Source organism: Oncorhynchus mykiss, chromosome 1 (genome assembly GCF_057628025.1).
Source record: "Oncorhynchus mykiss isolate SJ-2025 chromosome 1, ASM5762802v1, whole genome shotgun sequence".
NCBI lineage: Eukaryota > Metazoa > Chordata > Actinopteri > Salmoniformes > Salmonidae > Oncorhynchus > Oncorhynchus mykiss.
This window is the reverse complement of record NC_143022.1, coordinates 66,441,334-66,465,403: the sequence shown is the minus strand read 5'-3', so window position 1 is coordinate 66,465,403 and position 24,070 is coordinate 66,441,334. Positions and strand designations below refer to the sequence as shown.

The 24,070-nt window shown below is 41.6% G+C and overlaps 1 protein-coding gene across 11 annotated transcripts in view; it reads left to right on the top strand.

The window, feature by feature from the left end:
- The window catches only part of blnk (B cell linker), a 32,202-nt gene extending 11,789 nt beyond the window's left edge, over window positions 1-20,413 (top strand). For 3 of the 11 annotated variants that reach the window (XM_021607904.3, XM_021607928.3, XM_021607932.3), the window contains 21 exons: window positions 1,817-1,882; window positions 5,455-5,501; window positions 5,679-5,719; window positions 5,889-6,009; window positions 6,249-6,361; window positions 6,493-6,562; window positions 9,979-10,062; window positions 12,118-12,143; window positions 12,247-12,272; window positions 12,811-12,864; window positions 13,022-13,052; window positions 13,197-13,245; window positions 13,779-13,842; window positions 13,969-13,996; window positions 14,096-14,126; window positions 14,313-14,388; window positions 14,607-14,638; window positions 16,768-16,823; window positions 17,001-17,084; window positions 19,554-19,709; window positions 19,817-20,413. In XM_021607904.3, coding sequence (XP_021463579.2) covers window positions 1,817-1,882; window positions 5,455-5,501; window positions 5,679-5,719; window positions 5,889-6,009; window positions 6,249-6,361; window positions 6,493-6,562; window positions 9,979-10,062; window positions 12,118-12,143; window positions 12,247-12,272; window positions 12,811-12,864; window positions 13,022-13,052; window positions 13,197-13,245; window positions 13,779-13,842; window positions 13,969-13,996; window positions 14,096-14,126; window positions 14,313-14,388; window positions 14,607-14,638; window positions 16,768-16,823; window positions 17,001-17,084; window positions 19,554-19,709; window positions 19,817-19,933 — 1,372 coding nt within the window. In that variant the 3' untranslated portion in view covers window positions 19,934-20,413. Of the gene's footprint in view, window positions 1-37; window positions 294-376; window positions 908-1,797; window positions 1,883-5,454; window positions 5,502-5,678; window positions 5,720-5,888; window positions 6,010-6,248; window positions 6,362-6,492; window positions 6,563-9,978; window positions 10,063-12,117; window positions 12,144-12,246; window positions 12,273-12,810; window positions 12,865-13,021; window positions 13,053-13,196; window positions 13,246-13,778; window positions 13,843-13,968; window positions 13,997-14,095; window positions 14,127-14,312; window positions 14,389-14,606; window positions 14,639-16,767; window positions 16,824-17,000; window positions 18,826-19,553; window positions 19,710-19,816 lie in introns of those variants that run through there. The other 8 variants (XR_016496535.1, XR_016496539.1, XR_016496538.1 and 5 more) reach the window with 7 other exon arrangements.
- The last annotated feature ends 3,657 nt before the right edge of the window (window positions 20,414-24,070 follow it).

Below are 24,070 nucleotides of genomic sequence, written 5' to 3'. Positions count from 1 at the left end.
AAAACACTCCTAAGCTAGACTAGCCTGCTTCAATACAGATAACTAACCAAAAATACAGTGAGTGGTCCACCCAATTCTAACTAGTGTATTTAGACTAAGTTTACCCACGGGTAGTGTACGCCCATGGGCGACTTTTCTTGGTACCCCCTTTTCCCACCAACAAGCAAACAGTCACACACCATAACAATACTCACATGTGGGGACAAAGTGACATGTAGACATAAACCAAACAAGAGCTCTACAGAGAGATTGCATGACAGAGAGATGGCACTCCAGAGGAAACAACTGAAAGGGTAAGTAAGGGTAACTAAGTTTAAACCAAGGGAAAGGGGATGTGATTGGGTAATGGAAACAGGAGGTGTGTCTTCTGATTAGCGACTGATTGATGACTGATTGGGGAATGATGATTGCCACCTGTGAAGAGGGGGGAAGGAGAGAAAAGAAATACACACAGAATACTTGTATCCGTAACAGGGGGCAATCCAAAACTCACTTAGGACCCCCAAAAGGCTAGAGCCAGCCCTGGGTTATGTGAAACTCATTTGGAAGCATTACGGGAAATAGCGTTGTGTTCAAATTGATCATGAAGAAGAAAGAAATTTCAAGGAGAGTTTCACCCACAACAAAATACTGCAAAATAGTGTGGTCAAACTCATGGAATGGAAAGGAGAAGTGATTGTTCTTGCAGAGGTGTTATTTTTTTCCCCTCCGCTATGATCACTGATTGCTGTATGACTTGTTCAGTAGAGTAATCTTAGGCAGGCAGCCAATGCCAGTGAATTCATTCACAACGCAGACATTGAGCTGGATAGTAGCTAGACGCAGAAGGTGGCCTCTCTGGTCAATTGCCTGATTAATATATGGATACATTTAACAAGTTCACAGCTCCTGCAACTGTAAAACTTCGGTAAGAGATACCCATATTTCTATGTTGGGCTATGTATTTGTAAAACTGGGAAAGATGTTTAATGGTTAACCTTTGTGATCAGAACAACCTAAAATCTGACTATGTTTCAATGGTTATGATGACGTAGTGGCAACTGGCAAGTAAAGAAATGCCTACAGTAAATATATAGTATAATTATATGCACAAAGTGCCAACCATTTATAATACTGTACATATGTTCAATTATTTTCTGCCATGCTCACAAGAATAGATTTACCCAACAATAGCTTATTGTAGGCGCCAATTATTTTATTTTTTTTATCAAATGTTGCATCTAGATGAAGTTAAACAGTAAAAATGGGTTTATTGTATAGTATTTTCTTTTATGAAGGAGCTGGGTGGCTGTTACATAATTTTTTTTTTAAAGTGCTAGTGATGCAACATTTGAAAGGGAGAGGGAATGTGGTAAGAGAAGGCTGACTAATGTGGATGTTCCTGTAATTACACCTGTCTCACACCCGTCTCCCTCATGCTCTCAATCTGTAATTGCATGTAGGCTACAGTGAGTAAGTAAGTTCTAGTGTGTGCGGGTGTGTACTTGACTCAGAACTACAGTTAACCTTCACCTCCAAGTGCTAGCCAACATGGAAAGTTGACTCTGAAAAAGTTATTCCATGTTATTCCATGTTGAAGTTAACATATTTTCAGTGTTTCTGCAATAAACTCGGCCGGGACCATATATTTAGACTACGCCATATTCTAGTATTAACATACATGATTGAGCTATAAAATTATTGTCTAGCGCCTGTTATTACTTCCAAATTGTATCAATAGTTATGTCCTGTATTACGTTCATGAACAGTACATGGTTTTTGTTGAATATGTTAGGATAACTTAATGAGAATGAGAAGCTTTAAACGTGTCTTCCAGCCAGCTTCAGAAGATGGTCCAGGATATCAAGAAGAATGATGGCAGTATCCTGAACAGGCTGAGAAGGTCAGTCTATTAAAATGAATGTTTGACACACTCCATACACAGAGAGCATTACTCAACACTATTCTCTGTGACCCACAAGTTAGCAGGGACACCAGTTGTGCCCCATAGTTCAATATTTTCAGTACACTACACTGAATGGAGCGGTAGGAATTTATCTGAAATGCAGTATAGAGGAATGAGAGTCCAGCCCATGTTGCAGCTCTATAGGTGGGAACAAGAACAGAGATGTGTAGTGTATTGGAACTACGTACATCTCAGTTCAGCTGAGAGTGCAGTGCGCTCACATGGTATAATTAGGGGTTCAGAGCACAGCGTCGCTGCAAAACCTATTGTTATTCTTAGATCACTTTGTTAGTAATGCCACTTTAATAATGTTTACATATCTTGCATTACTCATCTCATATGTATATACTGTATTTTATACCATCTATTGTATCTTGCCTATGCCACTCTGTCATTGCTCATCCATATATTTATATGTATATTTTCTTATTCCATTCCTATACTTAGATTGGTGTGTATTAGGTAGTTGTTGTGGAATTGTCAGATTACTTGTTAGATATTGCTGCACTGTCGGAACTAGAAGCACAAGCATTTCGCAATAACATCTGCTAACCATGTGTATGTGACCAATACAATACAATTTGATTTTATTGTTTTTTTTTACTTTTGAAAAACTTCTACTCATGAATCATAAGTCCAAATAACACCAAATTTGGGTTCATCAAATACATGATGAACCATGTTAAGTTTGGCATTGAAATGTCAAAAAATAAGGAAACTATTAGCAATGAACTTTTTTGTCTATGTCACGCTAATGATTAAAATAATCATTCAAAATCAGATTCACTCCAAATATGTTCTTTGGACTCATCACAATAGTCCCTAAAGAGTTGAGAAAATCATGCTGATGCATTCAAAGATGGCCACACCATACCTAATTTGCTTCTTCTCGTGAACCATAGGACCAAATATCACCAAATGTAGAAGAATGTAGGCCCATGGTACATGTCTTAACTTAGTTTGAGAAAAGCTAAGGGATTGGTCAAAAGATGTCTGAGTTATTATTTACAAATCAAAAATATTGTATGTGTCCATTAAAACCACTGTAATTCCACTCTACAGTTGCCTATCAACTTGAATGGACATCCCTAAAATGAACCACACTGAACAATACAATGGTGTCAGACAAGATGGCTGACGTTTTACGGTCCCCCAAACCAATTGTGTTATTGAGTGTTTTTTCGCGTTATTTGTGACTTATTTTGTACATATTGTTACTGCCACCGTCTCTTATGACCGAAAAGAGCTTCTAGATATCAGGACAGCGATTACTTACTTCGTACTGGAAGAAGATTTTTTCTTTAACGAGTCGGAGGCGAAGGATTTACTTCAGACACCCGACAGGGCCCTCATCCCCGTCATTCGCAGGAGAAAGAGATGAAGATATCTGGGACGTAGGTAGGGGTGCCTTGTAAGGATCCGACGGTGAGTGGGAAATCTGCCTTTACTATCAGTCCTATTAGCCAACGTACAATCATAACAAACTAGATGAACTACGATCACGTATATCCCACCAACGGGATATTAAAAACTGTAATATCCTATGTTTCACCGAGTTGTGGCTGAACAGTGACGTGAATAACATACAGCTGGTGGGTTTTACGCTGCATCGGCAAGATAGAACAGCTGCCTCCGGTAAGACGAGGGGTGGCGGTGTGTATATTTTGTAAATGACAGCTGGTGCACAAAATCTATTAGTAAGGAAGCCTCGAGGGTTTGCTCACATGAGGTAGAGTATCTCATGATAAGCTGTAGACCACACTATTTACCAATTTACCAATATATTCTTCGTAGCTGTCTATTTACCACCACAAACCGATGCCGGCACTAAGACCACACTCAATGAGCTGTATATGGCAAAAAGCAAACAGGAAAAAGCGAATCCAGGGCGGCGCTCCTAGTGGCCGGGACATTAATGCAGGGAAACATAAATCTGTTTTGCCTCATTTCTATCAGCATGTGAAATGTGCAACCAGAGGGAAAAAAACACTAGACCACCTTTACTCCACACACAGAGACGCATACAAAGCTCTGCCTCGCCCTCATTAAGTTAAATTAAGTTTGCCAATGACACAACAGTGGTAGGCCCGATCACCGACAACGATGAGACAGCCAATAGGGACGAGGTCAGAGACCTGGCCATGTGGGGCCAGGATAACAACCTCTCCCTCAACGTGATCAAGACAAAGGAGATGATTGTGGACTACAGGAAAAGGAGAACCAAGCATTCCCCCATTCTCATCGACAGGGCTGTAGTGGAGCAGGTTGAGAGCTTCAAGTTCCTTGGTCTCCATTTCACCAACAAATGATCATGGTCCAAACACACCAAGACAGCCGTGAAGAGGGCACGACAAAGCCTATTCCCCCTCAAGAGACAGAAAAGATTTGGCATGGTTCCTCAGATCCTCAAAGTTATACAGCTGCACCATCATTAGCATCCTGAGTAGTTGCATTACTGTCTGGAATGGCATCACTGGGGCCAAGCTTCCTGCCATCCAGGACCTCTATACCAGACGATGTCAGAGGAAGGCCCTAAAAATTGTCAAAGACTCCAGCCACCCTAGTCATAGACTGTTCTCTCTGCTACCGCACGGCAAGCGGTACCGGAGCTAATCAAATGGCTACCCAGACTATTTGCCTTTGCATTATATGCTGCTGCTACTCTCTGTTTATTATCTATGCATAGTCACTTTAAACCTACATACGTATTACATATTACCTCAATTACTTCGACTAAAATGTGTTTCTCCGCACATTGACTCTATACGGGTAACCCCTGTATATAGCCTCGTTACTGTTAATTTTACTGCAGTCTTTAATTTTTGTTGATCTTAACACTTTTTTTTTGATAAAACTGCATTACAATTTACAAATTTTTTAATTTGGTATTGATAGCTCAAAAAACAAGGACACTTAACAACTCCTATTTAACACTAATGCACAAAATCATCTTCTTCTCGTGAACCATACATCAGATTCAATCCAGATTTTGTACGTAAGACTCATGATGGCACATAAGGGTAGGTGGTTCCTACATGATTGAGTGCTTGCTTTGTCATCTATCTGATATTGTGTCTGTTTCTGTCCTCCTGTGAACCTTGTTCATTGCTGCTCGCAGTTCTGTTTTCTTCAATGTTTTTTTTTTGTGGTGAAAGTTGGTTATTCCTCTTTCTTCAACTATTAGAAAAACATAAGTAGTCCTTCAAGCTGAAAATAGACAAGCAGAAGGACAGATGGCTCTTCTTCTCACTTTCCTTTCTTGAAAAGGGACCATCCACTGGCACAACACAGGAAGGTATTTAGTGTGATAGATGATGAAAAAAAAGTACATAGGTTTCAGAATGAGCAGGTTGCGATACTACACATAACTGAGAGGGGTACCATTGACGTGTACAATCACTCTTCAGGCCCAAAGTGTAAGGTCTAAAATAAGTTACACTCGTGGTCAAGTCCATTCTTGTTTCTAAAACTTTTGACTTCAACTCCTAACTGGTCTTTCTGTACTGCAGATTTAAAAACAAATCTGCTCCAAAAGTACCTGTAAGAGACTATCAAGGTAAGACCTTTCTTCTAGTCTCACAATGTGGCCCTTGAAGTACTACTGTATATCATAGTGAGATTGGCTAATATGTTCAGAATATGATTCGGAAGCTATCATGCATGTCTTCCCAATATTGTAATTTCCAATGACTTTGCATCATGCGGGGCCCTTTTTTGATACTTCTCTATACAGGTGATGACTTGGATGGTGAACAGTGGTCTGAAAATGAGTTTGTGAGTTCAATCCACATGCCTTACTGATTCTAAAAACCTTCAATATTAAAATGCTTCTAAAATAATCTTTGTTTGACATTGTTTTCCGCAGTCATTTGACTTCTGTCAGAAGCTTTCCATCACACAAAGCTGTGGGGCTGAACACCTTAACAATATTATGATGTTTCAGGATAGTGACACTTATGAGGAACCTCAAGGGGAGCAGGATGATAGCTATGAGCCTCCTCCCAGTCAGAGTGTCTTCACCACCACCACCTCATCTGCCTGCTTCCCCAGGGGGGACTACGTAGGTGAGAACTCTTCCACCCTGCCACACACGTGCGTGCGCATCCAAGCGGGCACGCACGCACGCACGCACATACTCACTCACACCCACTCGCCTTGTTGAGGCACCACTCATAGATCTTTGTGTTGATGAAAGCCACTAGTCAGTGGACTGTGACAGACACAGAGTGCCACAAAGACAGTGTGTTGTTGCGTTATGCAAATACTGACGTCCTGTTTCTGATTTTGCTTCTTTTTTTTTCAGACAGCTGCCGTGACAGGCCAACCCACCCACCCAGGAAGCCCATCTGCCTACCAAAACTCACCAGACCATCACCATCCCTTCCCCCCAAACCCAACCAGCAGGACGACAATGAGGTACTGTGTAGTTATTAGGCAAAATAATAATTATTCTTATTCTTGTTGGTTTCTGTACATTTATGACAGTATATTGACAGATTCTTTGCCTCATATTTTTCTTGACACATTGTATGATCTGCTCTCTTCAGGAAGACTACGTCATCCCAAAAAGTGATGATGAAGACAACTATATAGACCCCACAGAGGAACCTCCTGCTAGTAAGTTATTCCAATAAATGAATCCCTTTAGTTCCACCTCCCACACATGCGGTGACCTCATCTGGTTTAAATTATGTTTCTAGAGACAATATCTCTCTCATCATCACTCAATGCATAGGTTTACCTCCACTGTACTCACATCCTACCATACCTTTGTCTATACATTATGCTTTGAATCTATTCTACCGTGCCCAGAAACATGCTCCTTTTACTCTATATTCCGAAAATACTAGACGACCAGTTCTTATAGCCTTTAGGCATACCCTTATCCTACTCCTCCTCTGTCCCTCTGGTGATGTAGAGGTTAATCCAGGCCCCGCAAGCCTAGCTCCACTCCCATTCCCCAGGCGCTCTCATTTGTTGACTTCTGTAACTGTGAAAGCCTTGGTTTCATGCATGTTAACATCAGAAACCTCCTCTCTAAGTTTGTTTTATTCACTGCTTTAGCACACTCTGTCAACCCGAATGTCCTAGCCATGCCTGAATCCTGGTTTAGGAAGACCACCAAAACCCTGACATTTCCATTCCTAACTATAACATTTTCCGACAAGATAGAACTGCCAAAGGGGACGGAGTTTCAATCTACTGCAGAGTTCTGTCTTACTATCCAGGTCTGTGCCCAAACAATTTGAGCTTTCCAGAAACAAGTCTCTCACCGTTGCCACTTGCTATAGACCACCTTCAGTCCCCTGGACACCATATGTGAATTGATTTCCCCCCATCTATCTTCAGAGCTCGTGCTGTGAGGTGACCTAAACTGGGACATGCTTAAACCTCTCTGGGATATGTGGGACGGTAGTGTCCCACTTGGCCAAAAGCCAGAGAAAATGCAGAGCGCCAAATTCAAATAATTTCCGATAAAAATCAAACTTTCATGAAATCACACATGTAAATTAAAGCTACACGTGTTGTGAATCCAGCCAACATGTCAGATTTCAAAAAGGCTTTTTGGCGAAAGCAAATGATGCTATTATCTGAGGATAGCACCAAAGTAAACAAAAGAGAGAGAACATTTAAACCCTGCACGCGCGACGCAGAAATACAAATATAAATCATGCCTTTCATTTGACGAGCTTCTTCTTCTGCACTCCACTATGTCCCATAAACATCACAAATGTTCCTTTCGTTCGATTAATTCCGTCCATATATATCCAAAATGTCCATTTATTTGGAGCGTTTGATCCAGAAAAACACCGGTTCCAACTTGCGACTGCAAAATATCTCAAAAGTTACCTGTAAATTTTGCCTAAACATTTCAAACTACTTTTGTAATACAACTTTATTTTTTTAAAGTAAATAATTGATCAAATTGAAGACGGGGTGATCTGTGATCAATACAGGAAGAAAACAAACTCAAGCATGCTTTCTGGTCATTCGCCTCTATCAAACAGTACACATGAAGTGACCCTCGTTCAAGATGGCCGTACTTCTTCATTACACAAAGGAATAACCTCAACCAATTTCTAAAGACTGGTGACATCCAGTCGAAGCGGTAGGAACTGCAAGCAAGTCCCTCAAAATCTGGATTCCCAATGAAAACTCATTGAAAAGAGGGTGACCTCAAAAGAAAATCTGAATGGTTTGTCCTCGGGGTCTCGCCTGTTACTCACAGACATGATTCAAACAGTTTTAGAAACTTCTGAGTGTTTTCTATCCAAATCTACTAATAATATGCGTATCTTATCTTCTGGGGATGAGTAGCAGGCAGTTGAATTTGGGCATGCTTTTCATCCAAAATTCCAAATGCTGCCCCCTATCCTAGAGAAGTTTTTAACACCCCGGCCATCAATCTCACACAAATTATCAATGTACCTTCTCCGCTATGCAATCTGGTTTCCGAGCTGGTCATGGGTGCAGCTCAGCCACGCTCAAGGTCCTAAACAATATCATAAACGCCATCGATAAGAGACAATACTGTGCAGCTGTATTCATCGACCTGGCCAAGGCTTTCGACTCCTTCAATCACCCAGTTCTTATCGGCAGACTCAATAGCCTTTGTTTCTCAAATGACTGCCTCGCCTGGTTCACCAACTACTTCTCAGATAGAGTTCAGTGTGTCAAATCGGAGGGTCTGTTGTCCGGACCTCTGGAAGTCTCTATGGGGGTGCCACAGGGTTCAATTCTCGGGCCGACACTCTTCTCTGTATACATCAATGATGTCGCTCTTGCTGCTGGTGATTCTCTGATCCACCTCTGGACAGTTCTGACTTCGAATATGTGGACAACTACAAATACCTATGTGTCTGGTTAGACTGTAAACTCTCCTTCCAGACTCGCAACAAAGCATCCTTCACTCATGCTGCCAAACATACCGTTGTAAAAATGACTATCCTACTGATCCTTGACTTCGGGGATGTAATTTACAAAATAGCCTCCAAGACTCTATTCAGCCAATTGGATGCAGTCTATCACAGTGCCATCCGTTTTGTCACCAAAGCCCCATATACTACCCACCACTGCGACCTGTACGCTCTCGTTGGCTGGCCCTCACTTCATATTCGCCACCAAACCCACTGGCTCCAGGTCATCTATAAGTCTTTGCTAGGTAATGCCCTGCCTTATCTTAGCTCATTGGTCACCATAGCACCACCCACCCGTAGCACGCGCTCCAGCAGGTATATTTATTACATTTATTAATTATACATTTATTATTTATTATTTATTATACATTTATTACAATTATATTACACTGGTCAGTCCCAAAGCCAATTCCTACTTTGGCCGCCTTTCCTTCCAGTTCTCTGCTGCCAATGATTGGAACGAACTGCAAAAATCACTGAAGCTGGACACTCATATCTCCCTCATTAACTTTAAGCATCAGATGTCAGAGTAGCTTACAGATCACTGCACCTGTACATAGCTTATCTGTAAATAGGCCATCCAACTACCTCATCCCCATACTGTTATTTTTTTGAATCTATTTTGCTCCTTTGCACCCCAGTATCTCTACTTGCACATTCATCTTCTGCACATCTATCACTCCAGTGTTTAATTGCCATATTGTAATTATTTCACCACTATGGCCTATTTATTGACTTACCTCCCTTATCTTACCTCATTTGCACACACTGTATATAGAAATGTTCTATTGTATTATCGACTGTATGTTTGTTTATTCCATGTGTAACTCTGTGTTGTTGTTTGTGACGCACTGCTTTGCTTTATTCTTGGCCAGGTCACAGTTGTAAATGAGAACTTGTTCTCAACTAGCCTACCTGGTTAAATAAAGGTGAAATAAATAAAAATCTGGCACTGGAAATAAGACCAAGTGCACTATGTGCATCAATTAAATTGTCTTCAACATACAGGTGTCATGAAACCCACTGCACATGTTCATCTGTTGCCAATCACTGTCAGACAAACCTTACCAAGACACCCCAATGTCAACATACAATACAAATGTAAACTTCCTTCAGACCGTCCAATGCACGAAAGAGGCAAACCCGTAGGGAGCAGTCCTTCGATGTCTAAGACTGTGCCAGAGCGCTCAAATAGCCCAGGTATGTAAATGCATCTCAGCAGGAGCACTGGATATACAGTTGCATGAAAAAGTATGGGATCCTTTGGAATTACCTGGATTTCTGATCTTCATCTAAGTCACTTTATTGAAAACACTGTGTAACCATTCACAGTGCAGGGTGGGAAAAGTATGTGAACCCTTGGATTTAATAACTGGTTGATCCTCCTTTTTGCAGCAATAACCTCAACCAAACATTTTCTGTAGTTGTGGATCAGACCTGCAATATGGTCAGGAGGAATTTTGGACCATTCCTCTTTACAAAACTGTATCAGTTCAGCAATATTCTTGGGATGTCTGATGTGAACCGCTCTTTTGAGGTCATGCCACAGAATCTCAATCGGGTTGAGGTCAGGACTCTGACTGGGCCACTCCAGAATGAGTATTTTCTTCTGTTGAAGCCATTCTGTTGTTTATCTACTTCTGTGTTTTTTGTTGTTATCCTGTTGCATCACCCAATTTCTGTTGAGCTTCAATTGGTGGACAGATAGCCTTAGCCTTGCAAAATGTCTAGATAAGGCCTCCTGAGTGGCACAGTGGTCTAAGGCACTGCATCGCAGTGCAAGCTGTGCCACTAGAGATTCTGGGTTCATGTCCAGGGTCTGTCGCAGTCGACAGGGAGACCCATGGGGCACCACACAATTGGCCCAGCGTCATCCGGGTTAGGGGAGGGTTTGGCCGACAGGGATGTCCTTGTCCTATCGTGCACTAGTGACTCTTGTAGCGGGTCGGGTGCAGTGCACGTTTCCTCCGACACATTGGTGCAGCTGGCTTCCAGGTTAAGTGGGCATTGTCATGAAGCAGTGCGGCTTGATTGGGTTGTGTTTCGGGGGACGCACGCCTCTTGACCCTCGCCTATCCTGAGTCCGTACGGGAGTTGCAGTGATGAGACAAGACTGTAACTACCAATTGGAGAGAAAAGGGGGTTAATGATAATAATGTCTTGATAAACTTGGGTATTTATTTTTCCGTCGACAATAGCCCCAAACCATGATGCTCCCTTGACCATACTATACAGTGGGGATGAGGTTTTGATGTTGGTGTGCTGTGCCTTTTTTTTCTCCACACACAGTGTTATGTGTTCCTTCCAAACAATTCAACTTAGTTTAATCTATCCAAATAATATTTTTGACAGTAGCGCTGTGGAACATCCAGGTGCTCTTTTGCGAACCTCAGACGTGCAGCAAAGTATTTTTTAACACCATTCTTGTTTAGTGTTTTACATATCGTAGACTCGTCAACAGAGATGTTAGCATGTCCCAGAGATTTCTGTAAGTCTTTCGCTGACATTCTAGGACTCTTCTTAACCTCATTGAGCATTCTGCACTGTGTACTTGTAATCATCTTTGCAGGACAGCCACTTCTAGGGAGAGTAGCAACAGTGCTGAACTTTCTCCATTTATAGACAATTTGTCTTACCATGGACTGATGAACATCAAGGCTTTTAGAGATACTTTTGTAACTATTTCCTGCATTATGAAAGTCAACAATTCTTAGTCTTAGATCTTTTGAGATCTCTTTTCTTCAAGGCATGGTTCACATCAGGCAATGCTTCTTGTGAATAGCACACTAAAATGTTGTGAGTGTTTTTTTATAGGGCAGGGCAGCTCTAACCAACATCTCCAATCTCGTCTCATTGATTGGACTCAAGGTTAGCTGACTCCTGACTCCAATTAGCTTTTGGAGAAGACATTAGCCAAGGGGTTCACATACTTTTTCCAACCTACACTGTGAAAGTTTAAATGATGTATTCAATATAGACAAGACAAATACAATAATTGGGGTGTTATTAGTTTATGCACACTGTGTTTGTCTATTGTGGTGACTTAGACGAAGATCAGATCAAATTTATGTCAAATATGTGCAGAAATCCGAGTAATTCCAAAGGGTTCACATACTTTGTCTTGCCACTGTATGTCATTGTTTTGGGGGGTTTAATAAATGTATTGTGCTTAATGTGAACGACTGGGTTAGAACCCGGCTCTCCTGTAATTCCTAACTTTGAGGCTTAGTCTTTTTTTTTTTTTTTTTTTTTTAGATGTGTATGAAGTTCCTGACATTGAGGTGGGTTTGATAACCAATACGTTACAATTAATAGTATAGTTAATGACTACGCAATGACTGTAGGATTATGCTTGATGTGTCCCATTCTCTCTTTTATCTTAAGGAAAACTCTCCTCCCCCAGTGAGCAGGTCAGGCACTTTTCAGACAGGGATCAACATTTCCTCTAAGGGAAATATGTAAAGATACACTGAGTATATCAAACATTAGGAACACCTTCCTAATATTGAGTTGCACTCCCCTTTTGCCCTCATAACGGCCTCAATTTGACAGGGTATGGACACGACAAGGTGCGAAAGCGTTCCACAGGAATGCTGGCCCATGTTGACTCCAATGCTTCCCACGGTTGTGTCATGATGTCTGGATGTCCTTTGAGTGGTGGACCATTCTTGATACACAGGGGAATTGTTGAACGTAACAAACCCAGCAGCATTGCAGTTCTTGACAAACCGGATCTCCTCCCCTTCATCTACACTGATTTAAGTGGATTTAGCAAGTGACATCAATAAGGGATCATAGCTTTCAGCTGGATTCACCTGATCCGTCCGTCTATGTCATGGAAAGAGCAGTGTTCTTTAATGTTTTGTAAACTCAGTGTATATTCATTGCTTAAAATGATGGATGAGATACCAAAATGACTATTTATTTCTAACATATTTCTTTTCACAGACCTTCCACACTCAAAGTCCCTGCACAGGGTTTTCCCCCTAGAGCCAGCCCAAGGTGCTAATAACGACTACAACTTATTCAAGAGACCGGGGAAATGATTTTACCCATGATAGCCATTTCAAGATAAACTATTCGCTAAACACAAGGTTGTTTCCTTCAGTGTCATTGTCACACTTACATGAATCCTTTACATTTGATCTTCTCTCTGTAGAATGCACCTAAAGACATGTCCACCCAACCCAGTAAGTGTTACTGTACCAAAGAGAATCTAGGCTTTGTACCTGACCACAAATAGTTTATTTGACGAGATACTAATAGAAAAGTAAAGAAAACATTGAATATTATCAACACGGGAATCATATACGTTTATATGTATTGTCATCCAGGTCCAGGAGCCCATAGATGATGAATATGAAGTGTGCGATCCAGGTGAAAGTATGTAATTCATCCATAATACTACCATCAGCCCAAATGACTGAACGTTCAAACCATAATATGCCACTAACAAGTTCCAAAAGACTTCAAGCAACTATTGACAAAGAACATTGTTCCAGATCCTGTAAATATTTGAAGTACTGTATTGGTAGTTACTTCACTTGGCTTATCATGCCATCTAGTGGATTGCCAACGTTTTGTATTTAACGCAAAACGGAACCATCTCATTCCCAATTGCCAACACTACTCTGCTATTTCCATGATTATTTATTCATCTTTCATTTAACCTGATAATTCACCTTGAAATGTACATCTCTTTTTTTTCAAGTGAGCCCTGAAAGCAGCATACATATAGTTACACGTACATGAGACACAACACAACATACAGTACAGAACAATGAATAGAAGTTAAAAGAGCGGCTGTTTGATACATCTTAAAAGAGCATTGTGTTCCTTAAGAGAACTCCCAAGTGTAAGATACTATGAGTACTGTATATGTGTGCACGTTTTGTATGTCATCTCTGTTCTTCCAGGTGGCAGTACAAACTCTGCTGAGAAGGCCCTGCCTGTGCTTCCCAAACCAATGCCCAGAGAGACGTACGTGTTGTGTAAAATCATGTATAATTTATTTTCGGTTGATTGCTGGCCGCTCGTTCAATTAAGAGTGCCGGAAAGGTTTGGTTCCAGGTATTACTTAACTCACATAAACCTCTCTATTTTTAGGAAGCCATTGAAGCCACCTTTAAGGCCGGTAGGACACCTGTAAAATATATTGTTGGAGAAAAAAAACTAGTGGAATTCAAAATGTTATGGGAAATGATGTAGGATGATCATGTCTGTATTTTTTCAGAGGCAAGATATTGCATCCAGGGAAAATGAAGGTAACTACTCCTAAAATATTAGAGTGCTCAATTGGATCAAAGCTTCATTTTGTTTTCATTGGATGTTCAAAGATGTAATGCATTTACCAAAATCCATTTCACGTTGTACATTTTTTATGCAGTCTTCCACTTGCATAATAGTAGGCTACTGTAACACACACTCTTGCTATGTCTGCTTTTCGACAGGCCCAGCACTGGCCATGAGGCACAGTACCCAAAAACCCACGACCACACCCCAGCCCTCTGAATACAAACGTGCCAAGTAAGAAACACCATGACCTCATAAGTCACTATTTTGCACGCACATATCACTTTTCCGGCCTGGTCCCAGATCTGTTTGCAAGACAGCACAAACACAGACAAGGCCAATATCAATTATCTTGGAATGAAGGAATTCTGTTTGTAACCACAGCACCGTATGTTTACTCAAACCGCAGTGCCCTGGCAAATTACAGTATATTCTTGTTTTCTCTACTGCAGGATTCCTCTGCCACAGATGTTTACCTCACCTAGTAAGTACAGGTCTGAGAGACGTGTGTCCATCACCCGCGGGAAGTAGGGGTGCTAAAGGGTGCTGCAGCACCAGAACAGAGCGGCACGTTTTGCTCTTCATTGTAATCTGAGTGCTAATATAAATACTATGCATGCCAGTCTCTCTTGGCTAAGAGTTGAGGAAGGACTGACTGCATCACTTCATCTTTTTATAAGAAACATGAATGTGTTGAAAATCCCAAATTGTTTGCATAGTCAACTGACACACAGCTCTGACACACACACTTATCCCACCAGACATTCCACCAGGGGTCTTTTCAGTCACCAAATTCAAGAAAGCGTACAGTATTATATAGAGCCATAATTGCAGAGAACCTCCTTCCATCTCATATTGCTCAAATAAACAGCAAACCTGGTTTCAAAAAACAATTTGCGGGTATTTGACCTACATAGTTTGTGTGTATGCATTGATGTGTAGGCTACACCATTCTATATACTTCCGGCCCGTCCTTGGACACTGTGCTATCTAACCTCCAAACGAGCTTCAATGCCATACAGCACTCCTTCCGTGGCCTCCAACTGCTCTTAAACGCTAGTAAAACCAAATGCATGCTTTTCAACCGTTCGCTGCCTGCACCCGCACGCCTGACCAGCATCACCACCCTGGATGGTTCCGACCTTGAATATGTGGACATCTATAAGTACCTAGGTGTCTGGCTAGACTCTAAACTCTCCTTCCAGACCCATATCAAACATCTCCAATCGAAAATCAAATCAAGAGTCGGCTTTCTATTCCGCAACAAAGCCTCCTTCACTCACGCCGCCAAACTTACCCTAGTAAAACTGACTATCCTACCGATCCTCGACTTCGGCGATGTCATCTACAAAATTGCTTCCAACACTCTACTCAGCAAACTGGATGCAGTTTATCACAGTGCCATCCGTTTTGTCACTAAAGCACCTTATACCACCCACCACTGCGACTTGTATGCTCTAGTCGGCTGGCCCTCGCTACATATTCGTCGCCAGACCCACTGGCTCCAGGTCATCTACAAGTCCATGCTAGGTAAAGCTCCGCCTTATCTCAGTTCACTGGTTACGATGGCAACACCCATCCGTAGCACGCGCTCCAGCAGGTGTATCTCACTGATCATCCCTAAAGCCAACACCTCATTTGGCCGCCTTTCGTTCCAGTTCTCTGCTGCCTGTGACTGGAACGAATTGCAAAAATCGCTGAAGTTGGAGACTTTTATCTCCCTCACCAACTTCAAACATCTGCTATCTGAGCAGCTAACCGATCGCTGCAGCTGTACATAGTCTATTGGTAAATAGCCCACCCATTTTCACCTACCTCATCCCCATACTGTTTTTATTTATTTATTTTTCTGCTCTTTTGCACACCAATATCTCTACCTGTACATAACCATCTGATCATTTATCACTCCAGTGTTAATCTGCATAATTGTAATTATTTGCCTACCTTCTCATGCCTTTTGCACACTGTATATATAGACTCCCCTTTTTTCTACTGTGTTATTGACTTGTTAATTGTTTACTCCATGTGTAACTCTGTGTTGTCTGTTCACACTGCTATGCCTTATCTTGGCCAGGTCGCAGTTGCAAATGAGAACTTGTTCTCAACTAGCCTACCTGGTTAAATAAAGGTGAAATAAAATAAAATAAAATAAATACGCGTGCCTTTTCAAAAAAAAATGATGTAATTCTGTCTTTGAGCTGTTCTTGTCTATTGATGTTCTGTATTATGTCATTCTGTATTATGTTTCCTGTTTTGTGTGGACCCCAGGAAGAGTAGCTGCTGCTTTTGCAACAGCTAATGGGGATCCTAATAAAATACCAAAGATGACCATAACTTTGACACTGAAAGTGAAACAACCAGTGGAGGCTGCTGAGAGGAGGAAGGCTGGAACGTAGTCAATAGAAATGGTATCAAACATATGGTTTCCATGTGGTTAATACCGCTCCATTGACTGCAGCCGTTACTATGAGCCGTCCTCCTCTCAGCAGCCTCCACTGGAAACAACATAGGAAACAATGTATGTATTATGTAAATGGCTCTGCTGTGTCCACACAACATTCAATGATTATTTCACTTTTTGAATTTTTTCCTTCACTGTTCTCTAATTCTCAGAACCTGACAGAGGAACCGTACCCACAGCTGAAAAAAAGTTGACGGATGCTGAAGAGGTGATAAAGACCTGACCTGAATTTCACAATTTTATATACTATCAATATACTGGTACACGATGCATGGATGGATACACTATTATGTTTGTGGAGACTGTAAAGGCTGTATTTTCAGAGCCACATGGACTTGACTTTAAACCCACTCTCTTGTTGCTGTATTTTTGTTGTTGTTGTTAGGGGGCAGATGTCTTGAAGAAACCCTGGTATGCCAGCTCCTGTGACCGTAAGACAGCTGAGGATACTTTGGTTCGCTCAAATAAGGCGAGTCACACTCGCATGATTACGCACAAATGAACATACTCTTATTATTACATAGTCTTAAGACAGTGGTTCCCAAACTGTGGGACGGGTCGGCAGGGGTGGCGCAGGGCCCCACCCCCTTTTTGGAACTCGGTCCGGCTTTCAACAAAGTTGTAATAGTAGAATGCACAAGATGCACTTTCGAAACTGGGTAGTTTCCCTCTTGACATGTCAGTCAATGCATACCTTAGAGAGCTGTTTATAACTTGTCAGAAATGTCCAGATCAATGAGCCCATGTCACCTAACGTTTTTAGCTATGTTTTTTAGCCTTTAGATTTTGTGTGTTTTGAGTTACTCAAATATCTAAATAAAATATAACGTTGTTGGTCGCATACACATATTTAGCAGATGTTATTGCGGGTGTAGCAAAACGCTTGTGTTCCCAGCTCCAACAGTGCAGTAATATATCTAACAATACTCACAAATCTAAAAAGTTAAATAACGGGATTAAGAAATGTAGAAATAGTAGGACGAGTCCAGAGTATATATGTGCATTCGGAAAGTATTCAGACCCCTTGACTTACGTTACATACTTAATGGATTTTTAAAAAAATGTAACATCCTCATCAATTTACACACAATACCCCATAATGACAAATCAGAAAGAAGTTTTAAGAATTTTTGCAGATTTATGAAAAATAAAACACTGAAATATTACATTTACATAAGTATTCAGATCCTTTACTCAGTGCTTTGTTGAAGCACCTTTGGCAGTGATTACAGCCTTGAGTCTTCTTGGGTATGACGCTACAAGTTTGGCACACCTGTATTTGGACAGTTTCCCCACAGCATGATGCTGCCACCACCATTCCTCACTGTAGGGATGGTGCCAGGTTTCCTCCAGACGTGACGCTTGACATTCAGGCCAAAGAGTTCAATCTTGGTTTCATCAAATTCCAAGCGGGCCGTCTTATGCCTTTTACTGAAGTGGCTTCTGTCTGGCCACTCTACCATAACGTAACATAAAGTGGAAAAAGTCAAGGTGTCTGAATGCACTGAAGGTACCACGTTCATCTGTATAAACAATAATACGCAAGTATAAACACCATGGGACCACGCAGCAGTCATACCGCTCAGGAAGGAGACGCGTTCTGTCTCCTAAAACGAGTCCTATATCGACATAACCTGAAAGACCTCTCAGCAAGGAAGAAGCAATTGCTCCTAATCCGCCATAAAAAAAAAAAGCCAGACTACGGTTTGCAAATGCACATGGGGACAAAAATCGTACTTTTTGGGAGAAATGTCCTCTGGTCTGATGAAACAAAAATAGAACTGTTTGGCCATAATTACCATCTTTATGTTTGGAGGAAAAAGGGGGAGGCTTGCAAGCCGAAGAACACCATCCCAACTGTGAAGCACGGGAGGGAAGGGTACTGGGCGGAGGCCGGCTAGTGGTAACTATAAAAGTCTGACTGCCTTGAGATTGAAGATGTTTTTCAGTCTTTCATCCCAGCTTTGATGCACCTGTACTGACCTCGCCTTCTGGATGGTAGTGGGGTGAACAGGCCGTGGGTTCGGTGGCTGAGGTCCTTGATGATCTTCTTGGCCTTCCTTCCTGTGACACCCCTTCCTGTGACACATTGTCCTGGAGGGCAGACAGTGTGCCCCCGGTGATGCATTGGGCAAACCACAACGGTGCAGATGCTGTACCAGGCGGTGATACAGCCCCGACAGGATGCTCTCAATGGTGCATCTGTAAAGGTTTGTGAGGGTCTTAGGGGCCAAGCTGAATTTCTCCAGCCTCCTGAGGTTGAAGAGGCACTGTTGTTCCTTCTTCACCACACTGTCTGTGTGGGTGGACCATTTCAGATTGTCAGTGGAAAAAAAAGGGTTCCAAAAGGTTTCTACGGCTGTCCCCATAGGAGAACCCTTTTTGGTTCCAGGTAAAAACCCTTTTGCGGCTAGGGTTCTAAATGGAACCCAAAACAGTTGAACAAACAAGGATTCTTCAAAGGGTTCTCCTATGGGGACAGCTGAAGAACCATTTTAAGATCTAGATAGCACCTTTTTTTCAAAGTGTACACTGAGGAACTTGATGCTTTTCACCTTTCCCACTGCGGCCCCTTCGATGTAGATTAATAAACATGACAAAATGTATAGAATTGCAACAAAATTAGTTTTAAAACGGCTAAATGTTCTCTGCACCCCATGACAAAATGTGTACAATTGCAGGAAATAAGCCTTAAACCAGCTAAATGTTCTCTCCGCCAACAAGAAGTGCATGAACAGTTTGTGTCATGTACCGTGCTTGTGCCCATTGAAATAGACATGGTACGCATGCACGCGCAGGGTGGGCATGAATGAAAACGTTTGGGAACCCCTGTCTTAAAAATATACTCATATTTTTTTCATAAACTAAAATAATGGGGATTTGATTCAAAAGAGACCGATGCTCCAGCTGACTGCATTGTGTGTCTTTTCTGTGTCAGGATGGGGCATTTCTAATAAGGAAAAGCTCTGGTCAAGACAGACAGCAGCCATACACTTTAGTGGTGTATTATAACAGTAGAGTCTACAACATCCCAGTACGCTACATCCAAGCATCGCAGCAGTACACTCTTGGAAGGGAGAAGAAAGGAGAGGAGGTAGATGACGTCTCATTTTGCTCTATAACAATATTCTGATACGAATGTAATTTTGATGGTCTGATTGCTAACCCATAGGCCTGACACCTCTTAATGTATTCCCTCAGCGTTTCACCAGTGTTTCCCACATCATTGAGAACCACCAGAGGAACCCTCTGGTACTGATTGACAGCCAGAGGAACACCAAGGACTTCACCAAACTGTGCTATGCTGTGAAGCCTTAGGCCTCACTAGACCCTCACTAGTACTATGGACCATCCCAAATCAGTGTGTCTAGTGTTAGACCTGTGTGCAAATCAACAGGCAATTTGATGCTGCACTCAAGTCTGATCTTACAGAGCATCTGTTCAGGGTTTGTGAACAACAGTTTAGTCACATTCACCAGCCATGGCTATCCAAGCAAGACCAGCATGAAATGTACATAATGTACTGTGTTAGCTCAGTCAAATTGTTCATGTGTGGGAATCTTCAAACTTGTGTTGAACATTTTGCATTCTATGGGGTCTTTTCCAACAAGCATTATCCCATAGACAGTGCCATTATGTATTCTTACAGAATAACAGATTATAGAAATGTTATGAATAGAATGTAACGTAGTATACATACACTGAACAAAAATATAAAGGCAACATGCAACAATTTTTAAATGTTACACAGTTCATATAAGGAAATCTGTCAATTGAAATAAATGTATTAGGCAGTAACTTGTGGATTTCACATGACTGGGAATAAAGATATGCATCTGTTGGTCACAGATACCTTAAAAGGTAGGGGTGTGGATCAGAAAACCATCAGTATCTGGTGTGACCATCATTTGCCTCATGCAGTGTGACACATGCCTTTCACATGGAATTGATCAGGCTGCTGATTGTGGCCTGTGGAACGTTGTCCCACTCGTCTTCAATGGCTGTGTGAAGTTGCTGGATATTGTCGGGAACTGGAACACACTGTCGTACACGTCGATCCAGAGAATCCCAAACATGCTCAATGGGTGACATGTCTGGTAAGTATGCACACCATGGAAGAACTGGGACATTTTCAGCCTCCAGGAATTGTGTACAGATCCTTGCGACATGGGTTTGTGCATTATCATGCTGAAACATGAGGTGATGGCGGCGGATGAATGGCACGACAATGGGCCTCAGGATTTAGTCACGGTATCTCTGTGCACTCAAATTGCTATCGATGAAAAGCAAACGTGTTCCTTGTCCATAGCTTATGCCTGCCCGTACCATAACCCCACCGCCACCACGGGGCACTCTGTTCACAACGTTGGCATCAGCAAACCTCTCGCACACACACCGCCATTCATGCCATCTGCCCATTACAGTTGAAACTGGGATTAATCTGTGAAGAACACAGTTTGCCAGTGGCCATCGAAGGTAAGCCTTTGCCCACTGAAGTCGGTTACGGCGCCGAACTGCAATCAGGACAAGACCCTGGTGAGGACGATGAGCACGCAGATGAGCTTCCCTGAGACTGTTTCTGACAGTTTGGGCAGAAATACTTTGGTTGTGCAAACACAAAGTTTTGTCAGCTGTCCGGGTGGCTGGTTTCAGACGATCCTGCAGGTGAAGAAGCCAGTTGTGGAGGTTCCAACGTCTAAAAGGATGTTGGAGGCGGTTGATGGTAGAGAAATTAACATTAAATTGTCTGGCAACAGCTTTGGTGGACATTCCTGTGTTGTGTAACAAAACTGCACATTTTAGTGTGGCATTTTATTGTCCCCAGCACAAGGTGCACCTGTGTAATGATAATTCTGTTTAATCAGCTTCTTGATATGCCACACCTGTCAGGTGGATGGATTATCTTGGCAAAGGAGAAATGTTCAGTAACAGGGATGTATACAAATTTCTGCCCAAAATTTGAAAGAAATAACCTTTTGAGAGTATGAAAAATTTCTGGGATCTTTTATTTCAGCTTATGAAACTTGGGACCAACACTTTACATGTTACATTTTATCCAGCTGAAAGCAATGATCCCTTATTTATGTCACCTGTTAAATCCACGTCAATCAGTGTAGATAAAGGGAAGGAGACAGGTTAAATAAGCATTTTTAAGCCTTGAAACAATTGATACATTGATTGTGTATGTGTGCCATTCAGAGGGTGGTGAATGGGAAAGACAAAATATTTAAGTGCCTTTGAACAGGGTAGGGTAGTAGGTGCCTGGCGCACAAGTTTGAATGTGTGAAGAACTGCAACGCTGCTGGGTTTTTCACGTTCAACAGTTTCCCGTGTGTATCAGGAATGCTCCACCACCCAAAGGAAATCCAGCCAACTTGACACAACTATGGGAACCATTGGACTCAACCTTGTAGAGTCCATGCCTAACGTTTTGCACACAGTGTATTAAAAGTATTGCACTTTTCATGTGGTCTAATTTTGGCCAGCTAATAGCTTAATTACCAATGAAGCAACATTAAGGAATAAAACGCCTTAATCCTGTTGCTACAGGATTACTTTGTGGTGAAAATACAGGTAAAATGACAGTTTCTCAATTGTTTGAGCACATTTGTTCAAACATTATTCACTTTGCAAAACAATTAACACGCAGGCCCAAACTGAAACCCTTTGGCGAAAATGACACATTTAATTTTCTAAATGCATTAAAACTCTAAAAACATTAAATACATAACACAAAATAAACTACCTACAGTTGAAGTCGGAAGTTTACGTACACTTAGGTTGGAGTCATTGAAACTCGTTTTTCAACCACTCCACACATTTCTTGTTAACAAACTATAGTTGTGGCAAGTCGGTTAGGACACCTACTTTGTGCATGACACAAGTAATTCGTCCAACAATTGTTTAGACAGATTATTTCACTAATAACTCACTGTATCACAATTCCAGTGGGTCAGAAGTTTCCAAGTTGACTGTGCCTTTAAGTAGCTTGGAACATCCAGAAAATTATGTCATGTCTTTAGAAGCTTTTGATAGGCTAACTGACATAATTTGAGTCAATTGGAGGTGTACCAGTGGATGTATTTTAAGGTCTACCTTCAAACTCATTGCCTCTTTGCTTGACATCATGGAAAAATCAAAAGTAATCAGCCAAGACCTTCATCCTTAGGAGCAATATCCAAACGCCTGAAGGTACCACGTTCATCTGTACAAACAATAGTATGCAAGTATAAACACCATGGGACCACGCAGCCGTCATACCGCTCAGGAAGGAGACGCGTTCTGTCTCCTAGAGATAAACGTACTTTGGTGCGAAAAGTGCAAATCAATCCCAGAACAACAGCAAAGGACCTTGTAAAGATGCTGGAGGAAACAGGTACAAAAGTATCTATATCCACAGTAAAACGAGTCCTATATCGACATAATCTGAAAGGCCGCTCAGCAAGGAAGAAGCCACTGCTCCAAAACCGCCATAAAAAAGCCAGACTACTGTTTGCAACTGCACATGGGGACAAAGATCGTACTTTTTGGAGAAATGTCCTCTGGTCTGATGAAACAAAAAAAGAACTGTTTGGCCATAATGATCATCGTTAACGTTTGGAGGAAAAAGGAGGATGCTTGCAAGCCGAAGAACACCATCCCAACCATGAAGCATGGCTGTGGCAGCATCATGTTATGGGGGTGCTTTGTTGCAGGAGGGACTGGTGCACTTCACAAAATAGATGGCATCATGAGGAGGAAAATGATGTGGATATATTGAAGTAACATCTCAAGACATCAGTCAGGAAGTTAAAGCTTGATCGCAAATGGGTCTTCCAAATGGACAATGACCACAAGCATACTTCCAAAGTTGTGGCAAAATGGCTTAAGGACAACAAAGTCAAGGTATTGGAGTGGCCGTCACAAAGCCCTGACCTCAATCCTATAGACAATTGTGGGCAGAACTGAAAAGCGTGTGCGAGCAAGGTCTACAAACCTGACTCAGTAACACAAGCTCTGTCAGGAGGAATGGGCCAAAATTCACCCAACTTATTGTGGGAAGCTTGTGGAAGGCTACCCAAAACGTTTGACCCAAGTTAAACAATTTAAAGGCAATGCTACCAAATACTAATTGAGTGTATGTTAACTTCTGACCCACTGGGAATGTGATGAAAGACAAAAAAGCTGAAATAAATCATTCTCTCTACTATTATTCTGACATTTCACATTCTTAAAATAAAGTGGTCATCCTAACTGACCTAAGACAGGGATTTTTACTAGGAATAAAAACTGAGTTAAAAACTGAGTTTAAATGTATTTGGCTAAGGTGTATATAAACTTCCAACTTCAACTGTACATCAAAACATACAACTTGTCATCGAATGAAAAGTTATATGAATCAATCGTTGCACAACATTCCAATAAATTCTTTCAAACAGGTGAACTCTTTTAGTCATGAATAAGGACTGATTGCTG